Genomic DNA, 24,733 nt, shown 5'->3' on the forward strand with positions numbered 1-24,733 from the left:
AAGCCTAGTCCTGGACTAAAATGTAAATCTGAGCTGTTTCAACTGAAAGAAACTTGCACTGACTGATCTTAAAACATGCCAGTGCCTTTGTTTTGTCTTAAGATGCACACCTGGGAACTGTTTCATAAAAAATTTTACCAAATAAGCCAGGTTTATTACAGTCAGAAATAAACCTGGCTTATTTGGTAAACTTGTTTTATGAAACAGGCCCCAGTTATGCTTTTTTTCTGAGGCATGTTTATAAAAATTACTTAAATGTCCTAATTGAACTAGGCCTAATCCTGGTTTAGGCTAAGCCCTGTCTATGAAACAGCACCTAACTGAAATAAGCGAAAAAATTATGATGTTTGCAAATAAAATATTCATATTTCCATTCCGATGATAACTGCTTTCCACGTCGAAACATCCAAAACAAACACGAACATATTCAGCTGAGGTAACCGGTTTACTGCTAATAGAGAAAAGTTGAAAACACTTCATTAATATGACGAACATGTTAGATGGAAACATTGTGCATTATGTTTCGCTATATTTTAAACAGTTTCACCAGTTGGTGACAGTTCAATAGGAAATCAGTTGAAAGCATCCAGTAGTCTCAAACCATTGAAATGAATGTTAGATTTATCAGTATATACTTGTGATGTCTGCATGTACAATTAAAACATAATGGCAGTAGCCTACTTGTGTTCCGGCGACTTACCGCATCCAGAAGTGCGGAAGCTGTTGCTATGACTACCTCCTCCGGTTCTCTGGCGTCTGTTCGGCGACGCGCTCTGACTCACTTCTAAATGGAACTTTGGTATTTACGGAAACATTTGAAAAGCGTACATATGCTTGTATTTCAAAACAACAGTCCGCACGTTTTTGGACTTCCTTTGGGGGCTTTCAAACCTCCTCATAACGCTGTAGCGGCGGGTGGAAGAGGGGCGGGCGCGGAGAGAATCTGACAAGAGAGGAGGGACGGAGGGAGGGGGCGATTCGATACGGAGCAGCACACATCAGACGCTGAATTCAAAGCAGTCAGGACCACAGAGCCACCACCTCGCTCTCTCACATCACGGAGGTTTGTAAATGTTCGCTCCTCGCATGCTGTCTTTTCTTCATCCGTTTGCTCAGAGTCGGCGCGCTGTTGTCGTTGAATGCTGCATGCTGCTGAACGCTGCCACGGTGCAAACTCGGCGATGGAGAGGGTTGGCCACGCAGGGTAAGGCGTGATCTGCCAGTTTCAGCTCCATGTTTGCGAGAAAGGGGCGAGTGAAATGTGAGCTGCCTGCAGCTGCCAGGTGCTTTGAGATGCCTTGTGCGTTTTCAGGTTAGCCGTAGAGACAGAAGCGCGCGCGACGTGCATGATGAGGGAAAGAGAGAGAGAGAGAGAGAGACCACAGTATGCGCAGGTGCAGCAATTGATGAATCTGTCAGCTGATGGACGGCATGATTGCAAGGCCGAGAACAGCTGAATGGGGTGCATGATCCTACTGTTGAGCTTTTCTGATAGTGGGGTTGAGCTTCAGAGGTCTTCTGTGTGAGAAACCAGTATCTGATGCTACAGTTGCCTTGAGCTCCAGTACAGTATGTAGCGTTGCCTGGTATACAGGACAGCTCATCCCCTATATATGCTCTTACTGTATATTGTATTGGCTTATTATGTAATTGTTAAGTGTTAATTCTTAAAACGTCTAACTGCACAGTTCTAAATGAAACACAATAACAATGTAGGAAATATCTAATATTTTGATTAAGTAGCATGAGCAAACAGACAGGATATATAGTAGGCTATATATTAGTACCAAATAATTCTGTAATCATATTCTGTTGAAATGGACTCCATGCAAATGTCAGAATAACACTAAAAAATTAACCTCTTAATTTTATCTTCCAATTCTTTAATGTGCTACTTAAACAAGGAGACATATATTAACATAAATTAGGCATGCATTTTTAATTACTGTGAATGTTAACTGATATAGTAGTAATTTTGGAGGTTAATTTGTGCAGTGTAATACACTGTAATATCTTCTAAAATTTTTAAATGAAAGCTTTCTTGAGTATATTTTGTAAGAAAATACTATTTCAGTCTTTCTACTGCTAAATTTCAAGTTTAATTCAATGTTATTTGCCTATTCTTTGTAATTATTTGTGAAATTTACTAGCAATCTTTGAGTGAAATAAACTAAAACACTAAAATACTCTAAAATATAAATCTTATTAATGCTGGCGAGAGTTTATTTGATCATGTTTGTTCAATTATTCATATTCTTATCTGCGATTGCTAACACCCTAAACTGAAGTAATGTAATATTTTAATGTAGGATGTTTTAAGAATGTCATCAATATGAAATTTAGTTTATAATCAGTTCTCATGAGGTTAAAGTCTGAAAACCTGATACTTCAGTGTTACAGTAATTATGCCTTGAGCTGTTGAAATGGCTTTTGCATGCAGCGCTGTTATTCTTATACGCATGAGACAGCAACTCACACTTTCAAAAAAATTCCCCCTGATTGGATGCAGAAAATGCACATTACTGCTTCTTACTTTCCGCCCCAGGCAAGAATGAGAATTAGGCCTAACCATTATTCATGTGCTGTCTCTGAGAGACTGAGAGTGAAAGGAGAGTTAAAAGGAGCGAAAGAGAGAATGGATGTATAGTACTGGAGCAGATAAGATCAAATTTTTTCTGCTTCAAAAAATGTGTAAAAACTTGATTTAGATTGCGTATGCTGCTTGATGTTTACTGTCATACAACTTTGCAAAAGAAAAGTACAGGATATGCACCATTTTTCTTGATTGGTTTTACTATAAATGTGTTAAGGGCATTTTCATGTCACGTGTATGTGTGATTATTGTGGAGAATATTTAAAGGAATAGTTCACCCAGAAATTAAAATTTGCCAAAAAATGTACTCACCCTCAAGATGCCATTCAAGATATAAGTGAGTTTGTTTCTTCATCAGATTTGGAGAAATTATAGCATTACATCACTTGTTCACCAACGGATGCTCTGCAGTGAATGGGTGCCGTCAGAATGAGAGTTTGAAAAGCTGATAATACATCACAATCATCTACAAGTAACCCACACCACTCCAGTCCATCAAATAACATCTTGTGAAGTTGAAAAGCTGTATGTTTGTAAGAAACAAATCCATTATTACGACTTTTTTAACCTTCAAACCATTGCTTCTGGCTATGAGTCCTATCACTGTAAAAAAAAAGTTGAGCCAAATTAAAATTAAGGCAACCAGCTTCAGTTTTTGAGTTTTCTCAACTTGTTGTTTTAAGTTTATACAACAAAAAGTTGAGAATCTCCTACAAAAATAAGTTGAGAGAACTCAAAAATCTGCTGAAGCTGGATGCCTTAAAATTTTAAGTTGGCTCAACTTTTTTTTTTTTTTTTTTTACAGTGTATAATATTGCCTTCTCCAGTGAAAAAATTGCAAACAGGTGAGAAATATGCACAGATCAAACACCATTTACAAGTGAATACAGTCCAAAAACTGTTCTAAACAAATATGTAGGTTATATATTTTGATGTGAGAGGACAACAGGAGATTGACTTTATGGAGGAAATATTATTCTGGATCATGGCCAGAAAGTTAAAGCTAAAATGCCTAAATGATTAATTTATTTCTAACAAAAAACATGCAGTTTTCCACTTCACTGCACTAATTGATGGACTGGAGTGGTATAGATTACTTGTGGATTATTGTGATGTTTTAATCAGCTGTTTGGACTCTCATTCTGACGGCACCCATTCACTGCAGAGGATCCATTGGTGAGCAAGTGATGTAATGCTACATTTCTGAAGAAGAAACAAACACACTTGCATCTTGAATGGCCTGAGGTTGAGGTTTCATTTTGGGGTGAACTATTCCTTTCACAATTGTTTCCCATAAAATTTAGCTTTCACTTGTTAAATTTTTGGTGCCACTATAGCATCATCGAATAGAGCTGGAGAATTGGTCTGCCTACCATTAGCCATTAAAAATAACCAGGAGAAATTCATACAAGCATGAAGTTATGATTCATGACTATTTAAGTCAGTCATATGGACACATCTGTCCTCCAGCGCGAGTGGAAGGAGCGTCTCAGTGAGGTGTTGTTGGTGACAGGTGTGGAGTGGCGGTTTTGAAGCCTCTGCTGTGTGTTTGGTGCTGAGAGTCGTCAGGAGAGGTCTAGCTGCAGGGGAGAAATCAAGTGCTGAATTATTTATAGCTGTGTCCAAACCTCCATCAAATTGCATTGTGAGGCTTTATGATTATATTCCTTTTTGCAGGCTATGCTTCTGTTGTCGCCATTGAAATGCTGTGAAATAAAACAGCTGCTGAGTAAAACGGCCAATAGGTGCAGAGTGACAGGTTACCGCAGGTGATTATTGCATTTTTTTTTTTTTCATCAACGATAATAACTGTTTTATGAAATTTGAAAGATTCTTACTTCATTTGATTCACCACTTCATATTGTCGCACCTCGACAGAAATAGATTTATTTGATATAGAATGCCTAAAAGAATAATGCTTTGACTGCACCTGGTCAGACTGGATGATTTTGTGAGCCAGATGTATATGCTACCGAGTCAAGCTGTGGAAAGATTTTAGAGGGGTTGATTATAATTGAAAAGACCTTTAATCTGGCTAAATGGTCTGAAGATAATGCTCTTCGCATGAAATGCTTGCAGCAAGTATTTCAGCTGAAAGCTTATCTCTCTTCTCCAGATTTTTACTGTCTCTGCGCACAGACACATACAAACACCGAAAACACTTCAGACTCAAGAAAGAGGTCTGAGTTAGCTGAAACGGACAACCTACGGGGTCAGCAGATATACATTTTTTAGTGCAAAACCAATATGGATGTGTGAGAGCTTGTGGCTGTAGAATAACATAATAATTAAATGAGACTTTTACAAACTTTTCTCAGTCCCCAATGATGCTTATTGAGGCCAAGAACATCCCACTTAGACAGGAAAATACCATCTGTCTGACATGTAAAGCGATACCAGGCATATTGGATTACGCATAAATCCTCATCTCTTTGCACAGGTGGGCCAGTGTTTAACAATATGTATACAGATTTATTCTGCCGTTTTCTCAAGATTGCACACAAAAATATTGTGTGCGTTCAGCGCAACTGTTCATTTTTCACAGTCAGGCCCATCTGTTTGTTATGCACGGCTCCTGTTTGAACACAATGCAAAGTGTGAATCAGGTGTTAGCGATGCAGTCAGCAGCAATATAGTAATGTGTAGATGACATGCCAACTGTAATGTGACAAGAGTTAATTGGCCCCCTTTGGAGAGGGGGGTTCCCGTGACCTCTTGTGTGAGCCCGACCCAGCACGCAATGATAGGCTCTGACAATTACATAGCAGGAGGGCAGTGGAAGTAGCTGCAGACCCCCTTCCTGGAATCAAGTGTCCTCAACTGCTCTCACGCAGCAGAGGGTATAATATTCATATTCATATGCTGGCTTAAGTGGGTCAGTGCTGACTCGTGATACATTGCTGTAAAGTATCAGATTTTTCTTCTGTGCCAGCAATTCCCAAACAGGGGCTGTACTTTGGTTGTACTTTTTAAAAAAGTGCTTTGCTTTGTTAAACTAATAAGAAGAAAGTTTTTAAATATGCAGGCTGTTAAAGGACTAAAATAAAACATATTTCTATTCTATTCTATGTGTTTCTATTCACACGATGGTTTATTTTGCTTATAAAGCTTCTTCATTAAGTAAACATTAACTTCCTTTATCATGTTACATACAACATTTAGTATGTCTAACAAATAACATGATGATTTGCTTTCCTGTTTTGTTGGCATGTTGACAAAGCCTATAGAGAAACATTTCTGTCCGATTAGAAATAATCAGATATTTATGATCCCATAGTGACTTATAGTAGTCTTATCTCTGTGACTTAAGTTTTAATATATTTACATTAGGAAATTTACAAAATATCTTTACGGAACATGATATTTACTTACTGCCCTAATGATTTTTGGCATAAAAGAAAAATCAATCATTTTGACCCATACAATGTATTTTTGGCTATTGCTACAAATATACCCCAGCAACTTAAGACTGCTTTTGTGGTCCAGCGTCACAATTAACTGCTGCAAGATGGGGTTTTAATAAAAGCTGACTGTCTGTACAATATGGAAACATAGACAGTTTTCACATGAAAACTGGTTTTCTGAGTCTGTGAAAGAAATATTGCTTCCTTGATAGATCATGATGAACCTTTGAGGATGCCATTTCATCCAGCTCTGTGGCATTGCATTTGACAGTGTTTGTGCATGAAATATAGCACTGAACCCGCAGCTCAGGACACATGCAGGGTACAGTGCCCTGCACTAGATCTGTGGTTCGTTGTGCTAATAAATGCCGATCCCCGGCAAAATGATTCCAGGCACGATGCATTAATATACATGCTGAGAATGAACAGATTGCTTCCCTGCTCCTGTGTGTTGGGATGGATCTGTATAATATTGCAGCCAGGCCCCATGACACAAATTGAGTCTCATCGTAAATGGTGCTTTTCTGTCAGAATGGCTTTTTAAACCAAGCAGAGCTGCTCTGAGTTTAACCTAATTACCCGTCATGCCCTGTCTTCCTGTTTCCCTCCCACAACCTCCCACGACTTCTCTTGTGCGGGAAGTGTATCAGTTCCTTATTTACTGTCCAGACGTATCTACAGTGTGGGTTGAAACCATTCGGATTGCTGTAACAGTTGCATAATCAGTGCCTTTATCTTTTATGTTATGACTATTAAGCAGAATTATGGCAATCGGCATATGTTTTAAAGATTTTGTGCTGGCAGACTTCCAGGTTCCAGATTGTGTGCATGGTTTCATACTTCTACATGATAATTTGGCATATTCATTGCAATTTTTGCTCTTTTAATTAAGTAATAATTGAAGCGCAAAGTGGTTTGGCAAACTCAGCAGAAATGTCACAGAATAAATGTAACTGCTCTTAGTGTATGACTAGCCATAGGCATCATGGACATGCAACTCAACCGAAAAATATTGCTTATCTTCATTTCAGGATTGTTTTTTAGGTTGCAAATGTCAGAAACGATCAAGAATTATTAGGCCTATATTTTTCATTTTTAACAGTTTTGATTGACATGAACCAGACATGATTTTTTCCCACGTGTTTTATGTATTTTCAATTATTTGTTTCACTTTGAAACAGTGGTTACTGGTTATTTGTAATGGTGTAAACATTTCATAATTGCCTAAAAACATTTAGTAAATGTCAAGCATGTTTATCACCCTCTGGTAAATGTTGTTCTTGCAGCTTTTTTAATTAAATACAGGAAAACATCCTCATGAGTACACAAAAGATCTACTTTATTTTCTCTGTTATGTGGTCTAGCAGAACCCCTGTCCTAAAAAATATTTAGCAAAATGGCTAGCTGGTTAGAATAAAAACAATTTCCCTTATTTTGTGTTATTTTATTTTCTATATGCATACATATTACTGGAAGTGCAATCAGGCTATATGTAATGCATTATATAGGCTACAGCTATGCTGATATTTGACAAAACTGCAATATTGTGAGTGTGATATTGCATTTATAAAGTTGAATAAACAAACAGTTAATATTCAGTAACTCACAATGTTGTATGTAAAATTGTCTGTATTTCGTCCACCAACGAAAATAGTTCCGGTGGGGTTTCCTTCCTGAATCAATCAGTGTTTGATTCATTGTTTGAGAAATGATTCAATGACTCACTCGTGTGTTTCGTTCTTGAATGAATCAGTGTGTTTAAATGAATTAGTTGGATGAATGATTTCAATGAATCACTCATTAAGACACCCACTTGTCGCCACCTACTGACATAACAATGTAACCTGCTGAAAGAGTCAGCGAAAAAACCCACCACTAGGTATAGAGAGGTTACTTGATTTACTTGGAAAAGCTGACCATCACTAGTAGCCTGTGTGCAAGTCGATGTTTTACAGATTGCAAATAAACCTGCAAATGGAGTTAGGAAAATGATGGCATGCATGCACTTTCTGGAACGAACAAACACAGAAAAGTGGAGCGACACAATCTGTCAAGGAACAAGAAAAGATGCTGAAAATGACTGAACATGCTGTTATTTCCTCAAGGTTTTGATGCTATTTTCTCTCCCTTTTGCTTTCAAGACTTCTTTGTGGATAAGAAACTGCTGGTCAGAAAGGCTTTCGAGTTTTAATGTGTTTTAAAGTTGCCTTGAAGCTGAAAGCTCTGGGGTTGTGGAATCTTTCCTTGTCCATATCTATTGATTTGAACTGGCCCCAGACGTCTTTTTACCTGACTCATTAAGCTGTGGGTGAAGGTAGCTTCCAATAGGCTTAATGGATGCAACCAGGGACCATGTGTATCACTCCTAAATGGTTGTCCTTGAAAGGATCTGTAGGAAGATAAGAGAGGATGTGGAGAGAATCATGGAGAACTAATCTTCACTGAAGTCATTAGTCCACTACCACGAGACGCATGCCTGACGTGAACAATCTACCACCAGATAAATTCACAGTTATTTTCTTTATGCAGCAAGCTGTCCATGCAAATCAATTGATTTTATGGTGCTCAGATAAGAAAAAATATCTCACGTAACTGCTTTGCTGTGATCTGGCTGAAGTGTTTTCTCACGAGGCATGTGAGATTGGTCTCTTATAATTGCTTTTTTGATTTATAGGCATATTATTGCTGGTTTGTGTACCAAAGTACACACAAAAACCCATATAAAGTATCTGTTATTTTTTTTTTACCAAAGACTTCCGAGTAGTTTCTTGTGCATGTGGAAAAACCATGTTTCTATCATGTTGCGTAATTGTGTAAATGTTAAAGCCTTTAATAGGTAGAGTAATAATTTCATGCCTGCTTGGGCAAAGTCTCAGTCAGCTCCATCCATGCTTTAATGTTTTTTTCCTGAGACCTCTGATTTCAAAAATATATCACAGTATTTAGTGCAGTAAGCATCTCAAATTAATTGTCACATTATCACAACATCACTTTGTGCCATACATCAGTGATTTTGTGTTTAGGAAGTCAAACGCCTTGCGGCGATCTTGTAGTTTGCTGCTAAAGTAGCGCTTACGTAAGAATCCAGTAATAGCTCAGAAAGTATATGGTCTCTGCTCTTCTTCTTTATCTTTAGTGTTAAACTATACAGCCATCCTGTGCAATCTTGTGTGCTTTCAGATCTAAAGGAGTTTCATAATAAAAGACAGTGTTGCCAAGTCCATGTTTTTTCTGCAGAATTAGGCTACTTCTATACTGTTGCCGTGTTTTTTTTTTTTTTTTTTTTTAGTTCTCTGTCCCCCTGTAATGCGAATTTGAAGCAATTTTTATAGCCATTTCCTCCTGGAGCGTGAATGGTCTAGTTTCGGCCGTGAATGGGCTGGTTTTGTTATGCAGACTTGGCAACCCTGACTTTTGAGTTTCAGTTTATGCTTTCATTTGGCAAAAACTGTAACCTTGAGGCTGTCATTCTAATCCCATTATATCATTGTAGAAGCTCAAAGATGGATTAGATGCACCAATCAATCAGAACGTCGCTTCTCCTTGACATCTTCCCACCATTGTAGTGCATTGTGAGATTTCAGATGACATATATCCTTTTGCTGTCTTGTTTTTACAAATCTCCACATTTGGATGTCAGATTATCATATAATTTACATTTACATTTCACCAGGATGGATGCTTGAGCTGCATGGAACTCATTGAAAAAGATTTATAATTAGATGCAAAGCAATGTTTGATGATGCAAATCATTCAAAGCAAATGGTTATCGCATCTTTTTCAGTCTCTCAAGTCATTACTCAAGTGAAAACAGTCTGAAGACAGTTTAATGCAAGCATTTATGTATGAAACACTGGCAAGACTCAGCTAAAGTACATCAATGCTGTGTGTGTTGATGATGCAGTAGAGGTTTTTGTACTGGAGGCAGGTTGAATTGAACTGGTATATGGCTCACAAACTCAACCTCAAGGTCGCAGAAGGACTCTTTGTGTTATGCTAATCAGACCTGGAGGGTGTTAGTACAGCCCCATTTTGACTTGAGAAAAGAAGGTCAGCCATGTAGGGATGGGTCAGGATGACTAGCTTGATTTAAAATTAGATTTAGAATTCTAGATTTAGAATTTTTGCTTTTTTTAAATTTTTTGTGCCTTCGTGCCTAAAAAGTTATTTTAAACTTGGCGCTATATAGGTTTAGTAATAATAATAACTATTGCATGGTGGGGCTTTAAAGAGGATACATATATGGAATTTTAGCATTCCATAGTGTTTTGCTCTCAATCATCTGCTTTAGAGCAACATAAATTCAGTGCCTACAACAATGCATTTCATAACTGTTGGTCTGCAATGAGCACAAATATTCCTGTTTTTACCCATAGTAAGGTTTTCTATTTTCTAAGGACTATGATCGGTTTTTATTTGGTTAGTTTATTTCTTTTGACGTGACAAATTGACGATGAAGAGAAATTGTATATATGTAGTAGATCAAATAAAGTAGTAGAATTAGTAGAATACATTTCAAAATTTCAAACAATACATTTTATAATGATTGCATTTCAAATCATCTGCTGTGCGCAGAAGATGTACCTGTTAGTATATATAATATTTAGGTCTGTATATTATTAAATAAATACATTATGATATATATTTTTATATTAAAACATATAAAACATGCATAACCAGGAATAGATGACAATTTGAAGAGATACATTTTTCTCTGTAAAATACATTTTTCTTACAACCTACTTTTTTTTTTTTTTTGATGCATTTGTGCCAAACATGTATTTTAAATTCAGTATTTACTGTTATTACAAACTACATTGGTAAAGCAACATTTAAGTAATAATAATAAACATTTTTCATGGTGGTGCTTTAAAGGGGATGAATTTACTAAAGGTTTGGGGAGATTTTATTGTGACATGCTATATAGACCTAGATTAAGAGCAAACAGTAACTATATATATATATATATATATATATATATATATATATCGAAACAGAAGTGTAGGTGTATATACACTAATATTACTATAAGGAGAATACACAGAAACGATGTCATAAAATTAAAGAATTGTTTGAAAAGCTATTGTACACTTCAGGCAAACCGAAACATGCAGTAATTGGGGTAATCCGTCCTTTAAATTTAGCAGAAAAAACTTCATTTTACTGAAGGGAGATGGAAAGATGAGGGGGAGGAGTGTGGGCGAGTATGAATGAAGCTACTGGAGCAACAGAAAGAGCGAGAGAGAGGTGGATTATCAGGACGCAGTGTGTGTTTGTCATGTTCCAGCTATTCGAGCATGTCGTTTTCTTTAATGTTCAGTTAGGAATCCTTCAAGAAGAACAAATTGCAAGTCAGTAAGCTGGTAAGTGGAAGCAGACTTAAGTAAATACATAATAGGAACTAGTTAAAAAAACATAATTCCAGTTTGTTTAATGTTTCTTTTATTAATCCACCTGGTGTTCTTTAGTCTTGTGTCTCGTCTCTCTAGAGGTGTTTGGCTGCCATGTAGGGTTCTGGTCTGTTTTTTGTCGTGCGGATTGGGAGTTTTTAGTATCCTAAGTCTCAATGAAGCTCTTTGTAAAGCTGACAGATTTTGTGCATGTATTATGTCTCAAAAATGTCATGGCCGAACCAGACAAACCATCTCGTGTGTGTCTACAGAAAGTATTTCAAATGAAATCAAGCTTTTATAAAGGTTCAGAGGACTTCTTGAGATGAAATCCGCTATATATGTTTTGACATTTCCACTTAAAGTCATGGTATAGCTGGAAATGTTCCTGTAAGCAATAATTACTTGGACTTTCTTGAGATTACAGAACTGACTGTGAATTCGTTTTGTGCACCTGCTGTGTGGGATTCGTCTAGAAGCTCAGAATAACACTAATGTGCATTTGTGTGCAGATATTACTGTTTTGTGGGGATTTTTAGTAGTGTTGTTCAATTTGAGCTCAGATGCTCACAGATGTGATGGATGAGGTTGTATTGACCCTGTAGAGATCAGTATTATCTAATTTAACTGTCAATAATTCTGATTTACATCTCTCTTTTCGCAGTAGGTGTGAAGGATTCATCAGGAGACTGGCACACTGTGGTGGAGCGGCAGAATCAGGATCACAGCTGGACTAAATGCAACATTCTCTTTAGCTGGAAGAGGACCACATATCTGAGTGCATCATGGATTTTGTGATGAAGCAAGCGCTGGGCGGTAAGTGCCATGTTATCAACCATTGAAAGGCATTTTGCATATCACGTATTTCTACAAAGATGTACCGTATATGAATTAGTCTCAGTTCTAATGTCAGTTTGGTCAAGACCAATTTAGATTGTATTGATTCTGTATGTAGTATTTATTTTAGTTTCATTAAGATACTATGGTTTTTCTTCAAATTAATGTTTTCACTTTCAAGTTTTTGTAATTTAGTTGTGTGTTTTTGCCATTTTCCTTATTAATAAAATATGTTTTATTAATAATAAATATGTCTATGTAGTTTTAAACATTTATTTCAATTTTAGTCATTTCAGTACATCAAGAAATGTTGATGAGTTTTTTATATATTTTATTTTAGTTCAGTTAACATTTATTTTTTATTTCAAGTAACAACATGTTTTTATGGTTTTAGTTTTATTTGTTAACTTTAAGTTTTTTCGTCAATGTAAAATTTTTATAATATATAATAATAATATAATTTAATTTAGATGTTGCCATATATATATATATATATATATATATGTGTGTTTAATAAGAATTTTCACTTGCATAATAGCATGTAACCAGGAATTGATTTTTAATAGAGTTTTTGGTAACATTTTTTATTTTAGGGTCTCTTAACTAGTTGGTTATTAGCATGCATATTACTAGAATATTAGCCATTTATTAGTAGTAATTAAGAACATATTAATGCCTTATTCTACAACCCTAATCCTACCTCATACCTAAACTTAACAACTACCTTACTAACTATTAATAAGCAGCAAATTAGAAATTTATTGAGGGAAATAGTGAATAGTGTTCCCTATTCTAAAGTGTTACTGAGATTTTTACTGTACTAAAATGTGATATAGTGCAGTTAAAATAGTTGATTAAATAAAAACAACAATATTTTTAGGTAATTAAATAATTAAGACATTACATTGTAATTTGGTGCTTGACCGTAAGTCAGCAATATGTTTTTGAAATCCATACATTTTTAACAACAACAAGGAAAAGTGATTATTGATCTGTGTAGTTTTACTTTATTTGACATGCCTTTTGTGTATGTCATAGATTTGCCCCATCCTATAAACATTTGTCTAAAGGTCACTGAGCCCCTAAATCAATTTCATCATTTGGTTTTATCAGCCAAAGAGTGACTATGGGCAATAAAATTAAATGTATTTCTCCTCTGTCAATTCCATTGAGTGGGCCAGATGTAGCAGATTGCATTGTGACCACGCAATGACCTTCTTTAAGAAACACAGATTGTCTTTTCAGTCGTATTTTACACACTTCCTTTGCTGTTCTGCATGGATGAGGCCGAGCCGAGACTATGAATTGTGAAACACAAAATGAAATATGAAAGAAATGTGTCATGTGGCACTTTTAATATATCAAAAAAAAAATCTTTGATATGTAAATGTGACTTGAATTTGATCTCATCGTCTAAAAACCTTTATCAAATTTGATTAGATTTTTTTTTCCTTTGTTTGGAGAATAGATCTTATAAACTAACATGGCTTAAATTCTGCTCCGTAGCTCTGAAGGTAATGGAGCATGATTTACTCACGAAAATCATCCATAATTAAACAGACTTTCTCTAGACTGATTTCCTCAACCCTTGCAAATTATTCAGAAGCATATATAATTTCTTCAAGATCCCACAGAGAAGAGTCCACGTTCAGCAGACTAAAAAAGCAATCTTTACGTTTGCTGTCTGTTAGTGAGAAAGACTTTTATTAAAGAAAGATGGGAATGAAATGTAATAACAAATGTGCTTTTGAACAGCTCTGCTTATTAACTCTGTCAAAAGCCGCCAGCATTTTTTATCATATTCACAGAATTATTATTCATAATTCATATTTTGCTGTATGAATATCTGAACATGCAATATGTCAAAAGAAAGAACCTCTGCTTTTAAACAAAACAAAAAAAGTTTTATTCTAGCTTCATGCATTCTTTTTTATTAACACTTAAATGTGGGTAAGTTTCATAAAAAACAACATATTGAACAAAAAGCCGAGAAAATCAAGTCTACTTCTGGATCAGATTCAGAATGATGGTCAAAACACAGCAAAGCTTCACAGTCCCAAACCACTCCCTACCTACATTTATGCATTTAGCAGACGCTTTTATCCAAAGCGACTTACATTGCATTCAAGTTACAGTTTTTACATTTGATCAGCTCTTGCTTTCCCCGGGAATCGAACCCATGACCTTGGCGTTGCTAGCGCCATGCTCTACTATTTGAGCTACAGGAAAGCAGGAAACCTCATCATTTCATTTAGTAACGTTAGGGAGTTTTGATTCATTTGCTGTTTAATGTTTGACGATCACGTTAATTTACATATGCATCTGCTTACATACGAGATCGCGTTTTTCTGTTTCTTCATCGGTGTGTTTTGATCCAGAGATTCAGTACTCTTTCAGAAGATGTATAATAGCGCCCCCTACGGTATAACAGTGAAAACACAGAAAGCCAGAAAATTCTGTCAATTTTCTGGAAAGAGTTAATAGACTTAATAAATTCACGTGACATTATAGAAGGACATTATTACCCAAAATATCTCACCAGTGCTTGTGTTATAAAATATAAGTCACCTATTTTACTACTACTACTTTACTGTTATAAAAGAACTTAATTAATATGCTAATTTCCTAAGCTCTGATAATTCACGTATCATTAAGTATTAGGCTGTTTCCAGAGATACTGGAATATAGTTCGGCCGCTGTGCCATCGTTATGCAAAGCCCAGATTTGCTCTTCCATCCATAACCATCGCTGCTGTTCCTGCCAAGGGCTTTGATGTAAAGCCATGAAGTATCTGATAGAGGGATGCAGCTCTTTTGTTATGTTAACCAGCGTCTGTGCGGCTTTAAACAGACAACAGGACTACATTCAGTGGCCTGCATCTTATTGTAAGCTCTCAGGAACGGCAGTCGCATTGTGTTTTAGAACAAGTGAAAATCTGAAGAAGTCTATTTTTTATTAGTTATTATTGGTATTTTTATTTAGTGTTTAAACATCCTGACTGGCCCGACAACCGCAACAGTGGCTTAACCAATGGTGTGAGTTTAGGGTGGGGCTTTCTGTTTAATCAACCAATGGCAGAAGAGAGGAGTGTTCTGGAAACCTGTTTGACAAAAATCAGACTGTTTGCCATTTCTTTACACAGACTGTACATATTAGCCGTCAATGTGCAGTTGATATTTGAACAGATGAATGTGAAAATAATAATACAAAATAAAAGAAATACTGCACAAATTATATATTAGATTATATTAGAATATTATAGTAAATTACTTAAATTATATATTGTCTATTGGCAAATTGCTTCTTTAAAAAAAAAAATCATGAACCTTAATTAACGTAATAATATTAAATACGGCAAAAAATCTTAATCTGTATTTTTCAGTAAAACACATTAAAATCCTGTAAAAAAAAAATTATATAAACTATACTTATATAAAAGCAAAAGATAATATCAAGTGTTTTTCTTTCTTATTGGCAAACTGTTTCTTTAAAAAAAAAAAAAAAAAAAAAAAAAATCATAAATCTCCATTAATTCAGTTTGTAAAAAAAAAAATACTGCAAAAAATAAAAACATATCAACATCCTGTAAAAGATATACTTGAGAAGTGAAAGATAATATTAAATTACTCAAATTATGTTTTTCTTTTATATAGCTTTTCATTAATATAGGTATATAAAATATATCTTTTATGTATTGTGGCGGGAGGAGCCAACGACAGACACAGTGGGTGTGGCGTCAAGCCTCGGAGAGGTTTTTATTCAACAATAAAAAGGGAAAATAAAGTGTCCAAGGGGAAAAGTGTCCAAATAAACGGGGAATCTGGTGTCCTCGTTGTGCTGCGGGGCTAGTGAAGGAGGGTAGTGTTCGTCAGGGAAGGGTCCAGGGAAGGGGCGGAGTCCGGTGGCCGCACGCTCTCCCCTCTCGGGGCCGGGAGCGAGTGGCGGCGGCGTCTCTTGCGTGGCTCCTTCCTACTCCTGGATTCCCGGCGCTTCTGGGGGATTCGGCGGCCCGGCATCCTGTCCCGTCAGCCGCCTATCGGGTGCGGCAGTCCTGCTCGACGCACCCTTCCTGGACCCACGAGGACACCAGCGTGCATGCACGGGGAAGAGACCGGTCTCCCGAGGAGAGGCGCGCTCGGCGTTTAAACGGCGGCGGTGATGAGGCTCTATTCACGTCAGGTGCGCCTCATCACACGCCGCCAGCCCTGCGTGTTCAGCGCCCCTCCTCTCTCACACACCCACTCCCGTCGGGAGCCTGGTGAAGGGCGGCGAATACGGGACGGGGTGGTGATGATGGACAGGGGGGAGGCAGCCGACTCGTCACATTATACAGACTTTAATATATTTAAAGGCTGTGATATCCTTAATATCTTATCATTTTAGACAATTTTTTGATTCTCCTGGAAAACAGGATATGTAAGATCCCTCATTTGCTCCCTTTAGCTCTGACTTTATTAAAGCTCAAATGCAAAGGCTTAGATGAACAGTTAGAGTGACAGTAAGTGAGCCAAAACTGGGTAAGTTGTTAATTATCGATCTGGAAGCTTTGGTTTAGTGTGGGCTTTGAATGACCTGATGAGGCAACAGAAACTGAATCCTTGTGGACCATGGGAAACCTGCAGCTTGACATGATATGAGCCATGTTATGTCAGCTCAAGCTGTCCTCGACATGCGCACGCAGACGGTTAAAGGCCACTTAAAGTGTACTCTGCCACTCCTTTCCTCTTCAGTGTCTCGAGTGTCATACAGAAGCAATTAAACACATGTGAAGGTAAAGCGTAGACCTCGACGCTGGATTTCAAATGCACACTCATGCATTATAAATGACTGCCATTAATTATGAATGAGTGTACAGTTGCTTGTAGAGGCACATTGTGCACAGCCATTATGCAAATGATTAATGACTATTAACGACTTTAAGCAATAGTACAACATTTGCAACCAAATCTTGCTGAGACCATTCACATCAGTCTTTATGGTTCTCAGAAACAACTGTTCTTTGCGTTTTAAAACATTTGGTTTCAGTGAACATCGAGGTATATGCAAACAGCCTTAAGAGCATTTATTGCTGCACTACCCATAATGACCTGCGGCTGTTGTTTGCTGAAACCAAAACATGATGTAGAATACACAGCGTGATAGGTAGAGCTGCACCAATGAAACAGATGGCAGGGAGAGGAGTGGCACATGCATCATTCTGGTGTCTCTGTTTGCCTTCATCATTTTGGCTCCAGTATATCATTATAAAAGGGGATCGCACGTGATCAGTGTCTATGTGGAATTTGTGATTAAAATCGAGAATTACATTAGCGGTCAAAAGAAGCCTCTTACATTCATTAAGGTTGTATTGGTATCATCAAAAATCCAGTAAAAATGGCAAAACTGTTTTCTATTTTAATATTTTTTAAAATGTAATTTATTCCTGTGATGGCAAAGTTTTCAATGTTGAAAATAGTTGAACTGCTTAATATTTTTGTGTAAACCTTGATTTTTTTTTTTCTGGATTCTTTGATGAATACAAACTGAAAAACTTACCTAAGAATGCTGCAAAACATATTCTTAATTAGTATTTTTGTCTTGCTTTCCACTCAAAACATCCGATAAACAACACAAATATACTTGAGAATCTAAATATTGTAATAAATAGCAAAACAGATCTAAATATATTATTATATATTATCTATAATTATATTTTTCATTCCCAATTGGCAAATTATTATTTTTTTCTCTATTTTATTAAATTAAATTTACTATTTAAATCGCACACACACGTTTGTTTCTGTGAATTGACCGCAGGCCGGTCCCCACAATGTCGGAAATTTCAGGTTTTACTATCCTTGTGGGCACATTTGGTAGCATAAGCAAGTACATACACACACGCACACATTTTTTTTTTAAAAGAAATTAATACTTTTATTTAGCAAGGCTGCTTTAAATAGATAAAAAATGAGAGTAAAAGACATTTATAATGTTGCAGAAGATTTATATTTCTTCCTTCCTTCCTTCCATATCTGAAAAGAATATCTTATGGAATTTTTGGGGATTTAGACATTAATTTTTATATATGCTTTACTGTGAAACAGAACAAAAAATAATTTTTTAAAAATTTACGGATTTATTTGTTTTCCACATTTCAGGATTCTTTCAGGAGCAGAAAATTAAAAAAGAAAATATCAAGAAAGAAATAGAAATCTTCTATAACATTATAAATGTCACTTTTAATCTATTTAAACCTGCCTTGCTGAATAAATGTATTAATTTATTTCAGAAAGTAAAAGAAAATCTAACTGAGCCCAAACTTTTGTGACTAATATTTCAGTATTAGCCACTGAAAACTGCTTATGTCTTTGCTCTTTATTGCATAGGAGCCACCAAAGACATGGGGAAGATGTTAGGTGGAGAGGAGGAGAAGGACCCTGATGCCCAGAAGAAGGAGGAAGAGCGGCAGGAGGCGCTCAGACAACAAGAAGAGGAGCGAAAGGCCAAACATGCTCGTATGGAGGCCGAGAGGGAAAAGGTCAGACAGGCCATTCGAGATAAGGTATGCTTTCCACATTTCCCGTCCACTTCAGCTCCTTGTTACCGCTGATTAGAACAAGACGTTTGAATGAATTGGTAAACATGGCAGCGTTTGCTAATTGCTAATCAATTCCAAACTAAAGCAGGATGAAGCCATTATACCTTGATGACAGGACTTAATGATTTATGTGTGTGTGGGAATAACATCAAATCAGATTCTCCATTACACTTTAATGAAATGTCACATTTGCAGGAGGTCTTAATGTCAGCTAATTACTGCTAATTGAACAGCTCCTTCTTAAGAGAGAAGAGTAGAGTTAGTTGTTACGTTGTTGTGCAGAGGAAGATTCACGAAGGAGGAACATCTAAATTCACACATTTAATAATAGTCCAAGGAGGAGCCGACGGAGGGAGGAGCCATGGTGGAGGAGTGGACGCCGACTCCATGGGGCCGACCAATGGCGGCGGAGCAGGTGGTGGTGGAGCCCGAGGCGGTGACAGAGAGCCGAAGAGCCAAGGTGAAGCCGAGGATCCGGAGGGCCAAGGCGGAGCCAGAGCCGGAGGCTTCGACGACAAAGGTGAAGGCGGGGCTCCGGAAGGCCGCAGCGGAGCTGGAGCGACAGAGAACTGAGGTGGAGCTGGAGGGAAGGAGGAGCCCAACAGAGCCAGAGGGACGAAGGGACGAGGCGTAGCCAGAGGACTGTAGTCCCGAGGTGGAGGTAGGGGGATGACAGACCAAGGCGGAGCCGGAGGGACGAGGGAGCCCGGTGGAGCTGGTGGACTGACGGGCTCCGGTGGAGACGAGGGAGCTGGAAGCCAAGGTGGAGCCGCTGGGTCGCAGGACCGAGGCGGAGTCTGGGTCTCGGAGGCTGAGGGCAGAGTCGAGGGATCCTCCAGACTTAACGCCAATGGAGCTGGAGATCGTCAGACCAGCGGCGAGCCCATGCCACAGATGGTGACCTGAGGGTGAGCAGAGAGGCTGACGAAATCTGGCGATGAAGGCGTAGAAACAGGGACCAGATCAATAAGAGGAGGTGGGAGAGGGAGGTTGGGTGGGATATATTCCCAGGCATATAATTTCGGAGATGGCTGAAGGATGAGTGTGTCAGAGTGAAAGTCTATGAGGTCTCCCAGGTCCAGTTCGTGCTCACCCCCAGCGGTGGCACCGTGGACGGGGCATTCCATAGCCCCCACGATCTCCACAGCTGCATCCACCGTCGCTAGAACTGTCGGCTCTCGCACCTGGTCAGACACTAGGGGCTCGGGCTCCGAGACGATCGGCAGCTCTGTCGCTCCTGATGGCGATGGCTCAACGACCGCAGCAGGCTCTGGCTCTCCGTCTGCGGTGGGCTCGGGCAGCTCCGTGCTGTGGGGTGGTAGTTGACTGCGCACTGGGTCCCGAGTGGGGCTGGTGTCATTATCAGCGATGTCCACAGTGAGTTTCGAATTGCAGGACACCAGCACCCACTCGATGAATGCGGCGAGGTTCTCTCGAGGACCGTCCCCGGACAACTGCTCATGTGTGGAGTTGTTTAGTCCAGCTTTGTAGAACATGCAGAGGCAGTAGGCCGGGTAGTGCGTTAGATTGGCCAGGAACACAAAATTCTCGGTGTGGTCCTCGAGAGAGCGGTCCCCCTGCTTCAGCAGGATGACGAGGACAGCAGGATCGTTCATAATCTAAAAATAAAAACTGAAAAAAACGGGAAACAAAACGAGGGAAAAACACGCCGCTATACTTCTGTTTTGGTCGGTTATTCTGTTACGTTGTTGTGCAGAGGAAGACTCACGACGACGGAGGAACATCTCAATTCACACATTTAATAATAGTCCAAGGAGAGGATACAAGGAAATCTCAGAAGCAGGCTGCACCAACATGTAGACATTAACAATAACCGACAAACTCAAAAGACAGGAACTAATATAGTTCAGATAACGAGGACTCGACAGGTGAACTCAATAACTAATTAAACAGAATTGGCAAAACTAGGTCACAGGATAAAACACAGACATGTAACATTAGTGTTAGCCAGAAGTATAAAGTCATTACAGGATCATGCACGATCCCAAATGATCATGAGAAGCACCATGAGAACATCTGGAGACCAAAAACCGAGAGCCATATGGAACTTTAAAGGGATAAAAGTTCACCCCAAAATGAAATTCTATCATTATTTATCACCCTCATGTCATTCCAAACACAACAGAAGATATTTCGAGAAATTTTGTGTGGACAAAAAAATAGAATGGAAGTCTGGGAACTGGGAACTGGGAATGGGAACTGAAACGGTTTGGTTGCCAACCTTCTTCAAAATATCTTCTTTCGTGTTCCACATAAGAAGTACAATTAATGACTCAATAAATATGAAGCATACGGCCATATCAAACTCTAAATATGAGCTACTGATACTGAAAACTGCCCCAGCACAAGTCTCATCCATACAATCCCTGAATCACTTGAGAAGATTATAATCATATTATGTTACAATAATAATAAGTGGTAATAATCAGATTACAGTTACTTTTTTACAGATTACATGATTACATATTATATACACAGTGGCAGTAAATTATTCATAATGTATTGATTCGTCATCATTTTTCTATTTTCTCTCTTAAATTTTCCTTCCTAAAAATCCTACCTCTTCTATACATTTGGAAAGTCTTCCAGTTTGGAAAAGCACACACCAGTCACTAGTCATGTGACTATAATTACACCGAAAATGGAATGGCCACACAATTAGTTTAATTTGACATTTTATGATTATGATTAATTATTAGCTTTTCATCACCTCACGAACTTGAAACTTGGAATCAGAAAGGCTCCCAAATCTCAATCGATTTTTTGATTGGTTAAAGTTAATAGAGAATATCTCATGTTTTTGGGTGCCCAGGGGGCTCAAGCACACATAATATCAGCGCCTATAAACATGAGGGTGAATAAATGATGACAGAATTTTCATTTTTGGGACAACTATCCCTTTAAGGCCAATATGATATATAAGGGCAACAGTTAAATCCTACTACAAGATTAATGTTTTAATGTTTGGCCTTTATGGCCTGAATAAATCGTGTACAATACAAAATAGCTTTTATATATAGCGTTTCAGTCTTGAAACACAGAAATGGTCTTAAAGTTAATAAATTAACTAAGTTAAGAACTAACTATTTGATCAAAATAAAGCAGGAATTGATCATCTGTTTTTCGGTTAGTTGCATTATATTGAATATTATATATCAACCTAATTCTATTGTGTTATGGTATAGTACTCAAATATAGTATAGTATATAAATTGGTAATTTTGGTAAAGTGACAGAAAAGATGTTTGCAAAAGATTTCTATTTTAAATAAATGCTGTTCTTTTGAAATTTCTATTCATTCAAAAATCCTGCAACAAAATATGAAGCAGCACAACGGTATTCAACATTGATGATAATAATGATTATTTCTTGAGGAGCAAATCAGCATATTAGAATGATTTCTGGAGGATCATGTGACACTAAAGATCACAGGAATAAATTACATTTTAAAATATAAAAACCAATAGAAAACGGTTCATTTAAACAGCAATAATATTTCACAATATTACTGATTTAACTGCATTTTTGATCAAATAATATAGTTTATTATATAATATATCATATGGCATTGCACTGACTTTTTTTTTTTGCATATTGTTGAATCTTTGTATTTCTTGGTATTTTATTATTTTTATTTTATCCATAAATAAAATACAGTAGAGCTATGAGAAATGGCATCATTACAATATTTTCAATAGTCCACTACTCCTTTTCTTCTCATGTTTGATTACGACTTCATATTTTATGTATGTTTATATAGTATGGACTAAAGAAGAAAGAAGAGAAGGAAGCAGAGGAGAAAGCGGCTATGGAACAAGCGTGCGAAGGCTCCCTGACTCGCCCCAAAAAGGCCATCCCGGCAGGCTGCGGGGCGGATGACGACGAGGACGAGGAGAGCATTCTAGACACCGTTCTCAAATTCCTGCCCGGACCTCTGCAGGACATGTTTAAAAAGTAACAGGCACGAAGCTGTTTCTCGAGAAAGATGGGTGAGGGGGGATTTTTGCCAAACAGGTGAAAGGCTTTTCACTGCCTTGACGGAATTTAATTTGTTCCTCTCTTATGGATAGATACACAAATCATAACCCAACAACGTTTGGTCTTTTCACTGCCATTCAGGTTCAAATTGTTTACAATTTCTATAGATCTCTGTGTTTGTTTACTGATCACCAGGATCTCTGATGCGGCCTTAGGTACTCAACGATCAGCCCCACAATAACAGCACATTGATACTGAGCTCTGGCACTGCGAATATGATGCTTACTTAGATTTATTCATTTAAAACACAGTGGGGTCAGAGCATTTTAAAACAGTAGCTTGATACAACTGCCCCTTCTTTCACAGAAGAATTGTCAGTGAAGTGCAGAATGCAGCCGTAATGCTTTCAGTAGTTGCATGAGGTCATCTGATGAATCACGTTTGCCATCAGTGAATTTGATGATATGTTGCCATATGTAAATATGGGAGACGCTGATATACTGTCTTAGATGTGCCACATTAGACCACCTGAATGCTCAAATGGTTTGCAGCCTGGCCGTTCTCATATATCTGTGATGTATTGTTATTTATTTTTGTTATTTTTGTTACTGTGAAATAGAACTTGAATTGACCACAAGTAATATTCACATTAGCCTTGCCAGCAAAAATCAGGAAAAGCTCAGCAAGTGTCTCTGATTATCATTTTACAAACTGGACCAAGAGATTAAGAGTTATTCAAGATCTCAAAAGCATACAGTCAGTGTTTCACAGAGCATTCGTCATTTTCACTCACACATGACAATCAGAAATTAAGTGGTCTCATAGTAAAAAACTAAAAAAAGAATCATTTTATGTTTGCTATTTGTAGGTTTCACATCAAAATTTTATTTAAAATTAAATTATTTGCGATGTTCTGCAATATTAGAACACCTGCCTTAGCTGAATATTATGTAAACGTCTGACCTGACTTGTAATATGCTTTTAGAAAAAAAAGTAGGTAATTGTAACATTAAAAAGCAAAACATATGGCTACATGTGTAATGAATTTAGTATTATTGCATAAAGTGCAGACATTGTTTTATATGGAAGCCAGTTTGGAATTTAAAAAAAGGCAATTGCATCTTTTTATCTCACAATGCTGACTTTTTCTTGCAATTGCATGTTTATATCTCACAGTTCGGACTTTGTTTCTCACAATTCAGAAAATTCATGTAAACTCAGAATTTGCTACATGCAATCAACTTTTTTTTTTTTTTTTCAAAATCTTTTTTTTTGGCACAAAATAAAACATTTAAAAAGTAATTGTTGCTTTTTATCTCAAAATTATTTTTTCCTTGCAATTGTGAGTTTATATTTTACAATTCTGACTTTTCATCTTAGAATTGCGAGGAACATTATGAATTATGAGATATAAAATTGCAATTGCAAGAAAAACAGAACATGGTTCTGCAATATCATGGATACCTGCCTTAGCTGAATAGTTATAAAACTTCACAATTACCTGAAAATGATGGAAAAGGGCTTACATAGTTTTTGAAAAGAATTATTAATCAATGAAAATATATGCTAAATTAATACTGAGAATGCATGAGCTTCAATCACAACAGTAAAAAATACCAAAGAGAGAATGAACTGCAGTTATACATCTTAGTACCGGACTGACAGTTCAAGAAACAGCATGTTATATGATATATCACAAAAATATATTATGACAATATTTTGAGAAGCCATTATATTCATACGTCTGATCATCAGAAATCATTCCTGCTGTGAAACACAATATATCAATATGGTAATTTATAAAAATACTGCCCAAAATATTAATCTTACTGCTGGCAAAATCTGATGTGGGGATGCAAATATGATAACTTAAGGCTTTTTTTTATTTACTTCAGTTATTAATGTTCTTATGTTGTTAAGCATTTAGTAAACAC

The 24,733-nt window shown here is 37.3% G+C and overlaps 1 protein-coding gene across 2 annotated transcripts; it reads left to right on the plus strand.

The window, feature by feature from the left end:
* Positions 1-971: 971 nt before the first annotated feature.
* On the plus strand, positions 972-24,288 carry cplx2b (complexin 2b). 2 transcript variants are annotated; one of them, XM_079390315.1, is made up of 4 exons: positions 972-1,063; positions 12,052-12,203; positions 18,590-18,765; positions 22,582-24,288. In XM_079390315.1, the coding sequence occupies exons 2-4, from the start codon at positions 12,173-12,175 to the stop codon at positions 22,777-22,779; spliced, it is 405 nt and encodes a 134-aa protein (XP_079246441.1). In that variant the 5' UTR covers positions 972-1,063; positions 12,052-12,172; the 3' UTR covers positions 22,780-24,288. The 2 variants fall into 2 exon arrangements, with proteins under 2 accessions (XP_079246441.1, XP_079246442.1); XM_079390316.1 differs by lacking the exon at positions 972-1,063 and adding an exon at positions 11,231-11,360 and having other exon boundaries at positions 22,582-23,625.
* The last annotated feature ends 445 nt before the right edge of the window (positions 24,289-24,733 follow it).

Source organism: Barbus barbus (genome assembly GCF_936440315.1).
Source record: "Barbus barbus genome assembly, chromosome: 33".
In the NCBI taxonomy this organism is placed as follows: Eukaryota; Metazoa; Chordata; class Actinopteri; order Cypriniformes; family Cyprinidae; genus Barbus; species Barbus barbus.

What these genes read in the sequence shown, in the direction of transcription:
- cplx2b (XM_079390315.1), top strand. Translation starts at nt 12,173, where the DNA reads ATGGATTTTGTGATGAAGCAAGCGCTGGGCG. An exon ending in GATGAAGCAAGCGCTGGGCG is followed by an intron (nt 12,204 to 18,589) that starts GTAAGTGCCATG and finishes TTTATTGCATAG; the next exon opens with GAGCCACCAAAGACATGGGG. An exon ending in GACAGGCCATTCGAGATAAG is followed by an intron (nt 18,766 to 22,581) that starts GTATGCTTTCCA and finishes ATGTTTATATAG; the next exon opens with TATGGACTAAAGAAGAAAGA.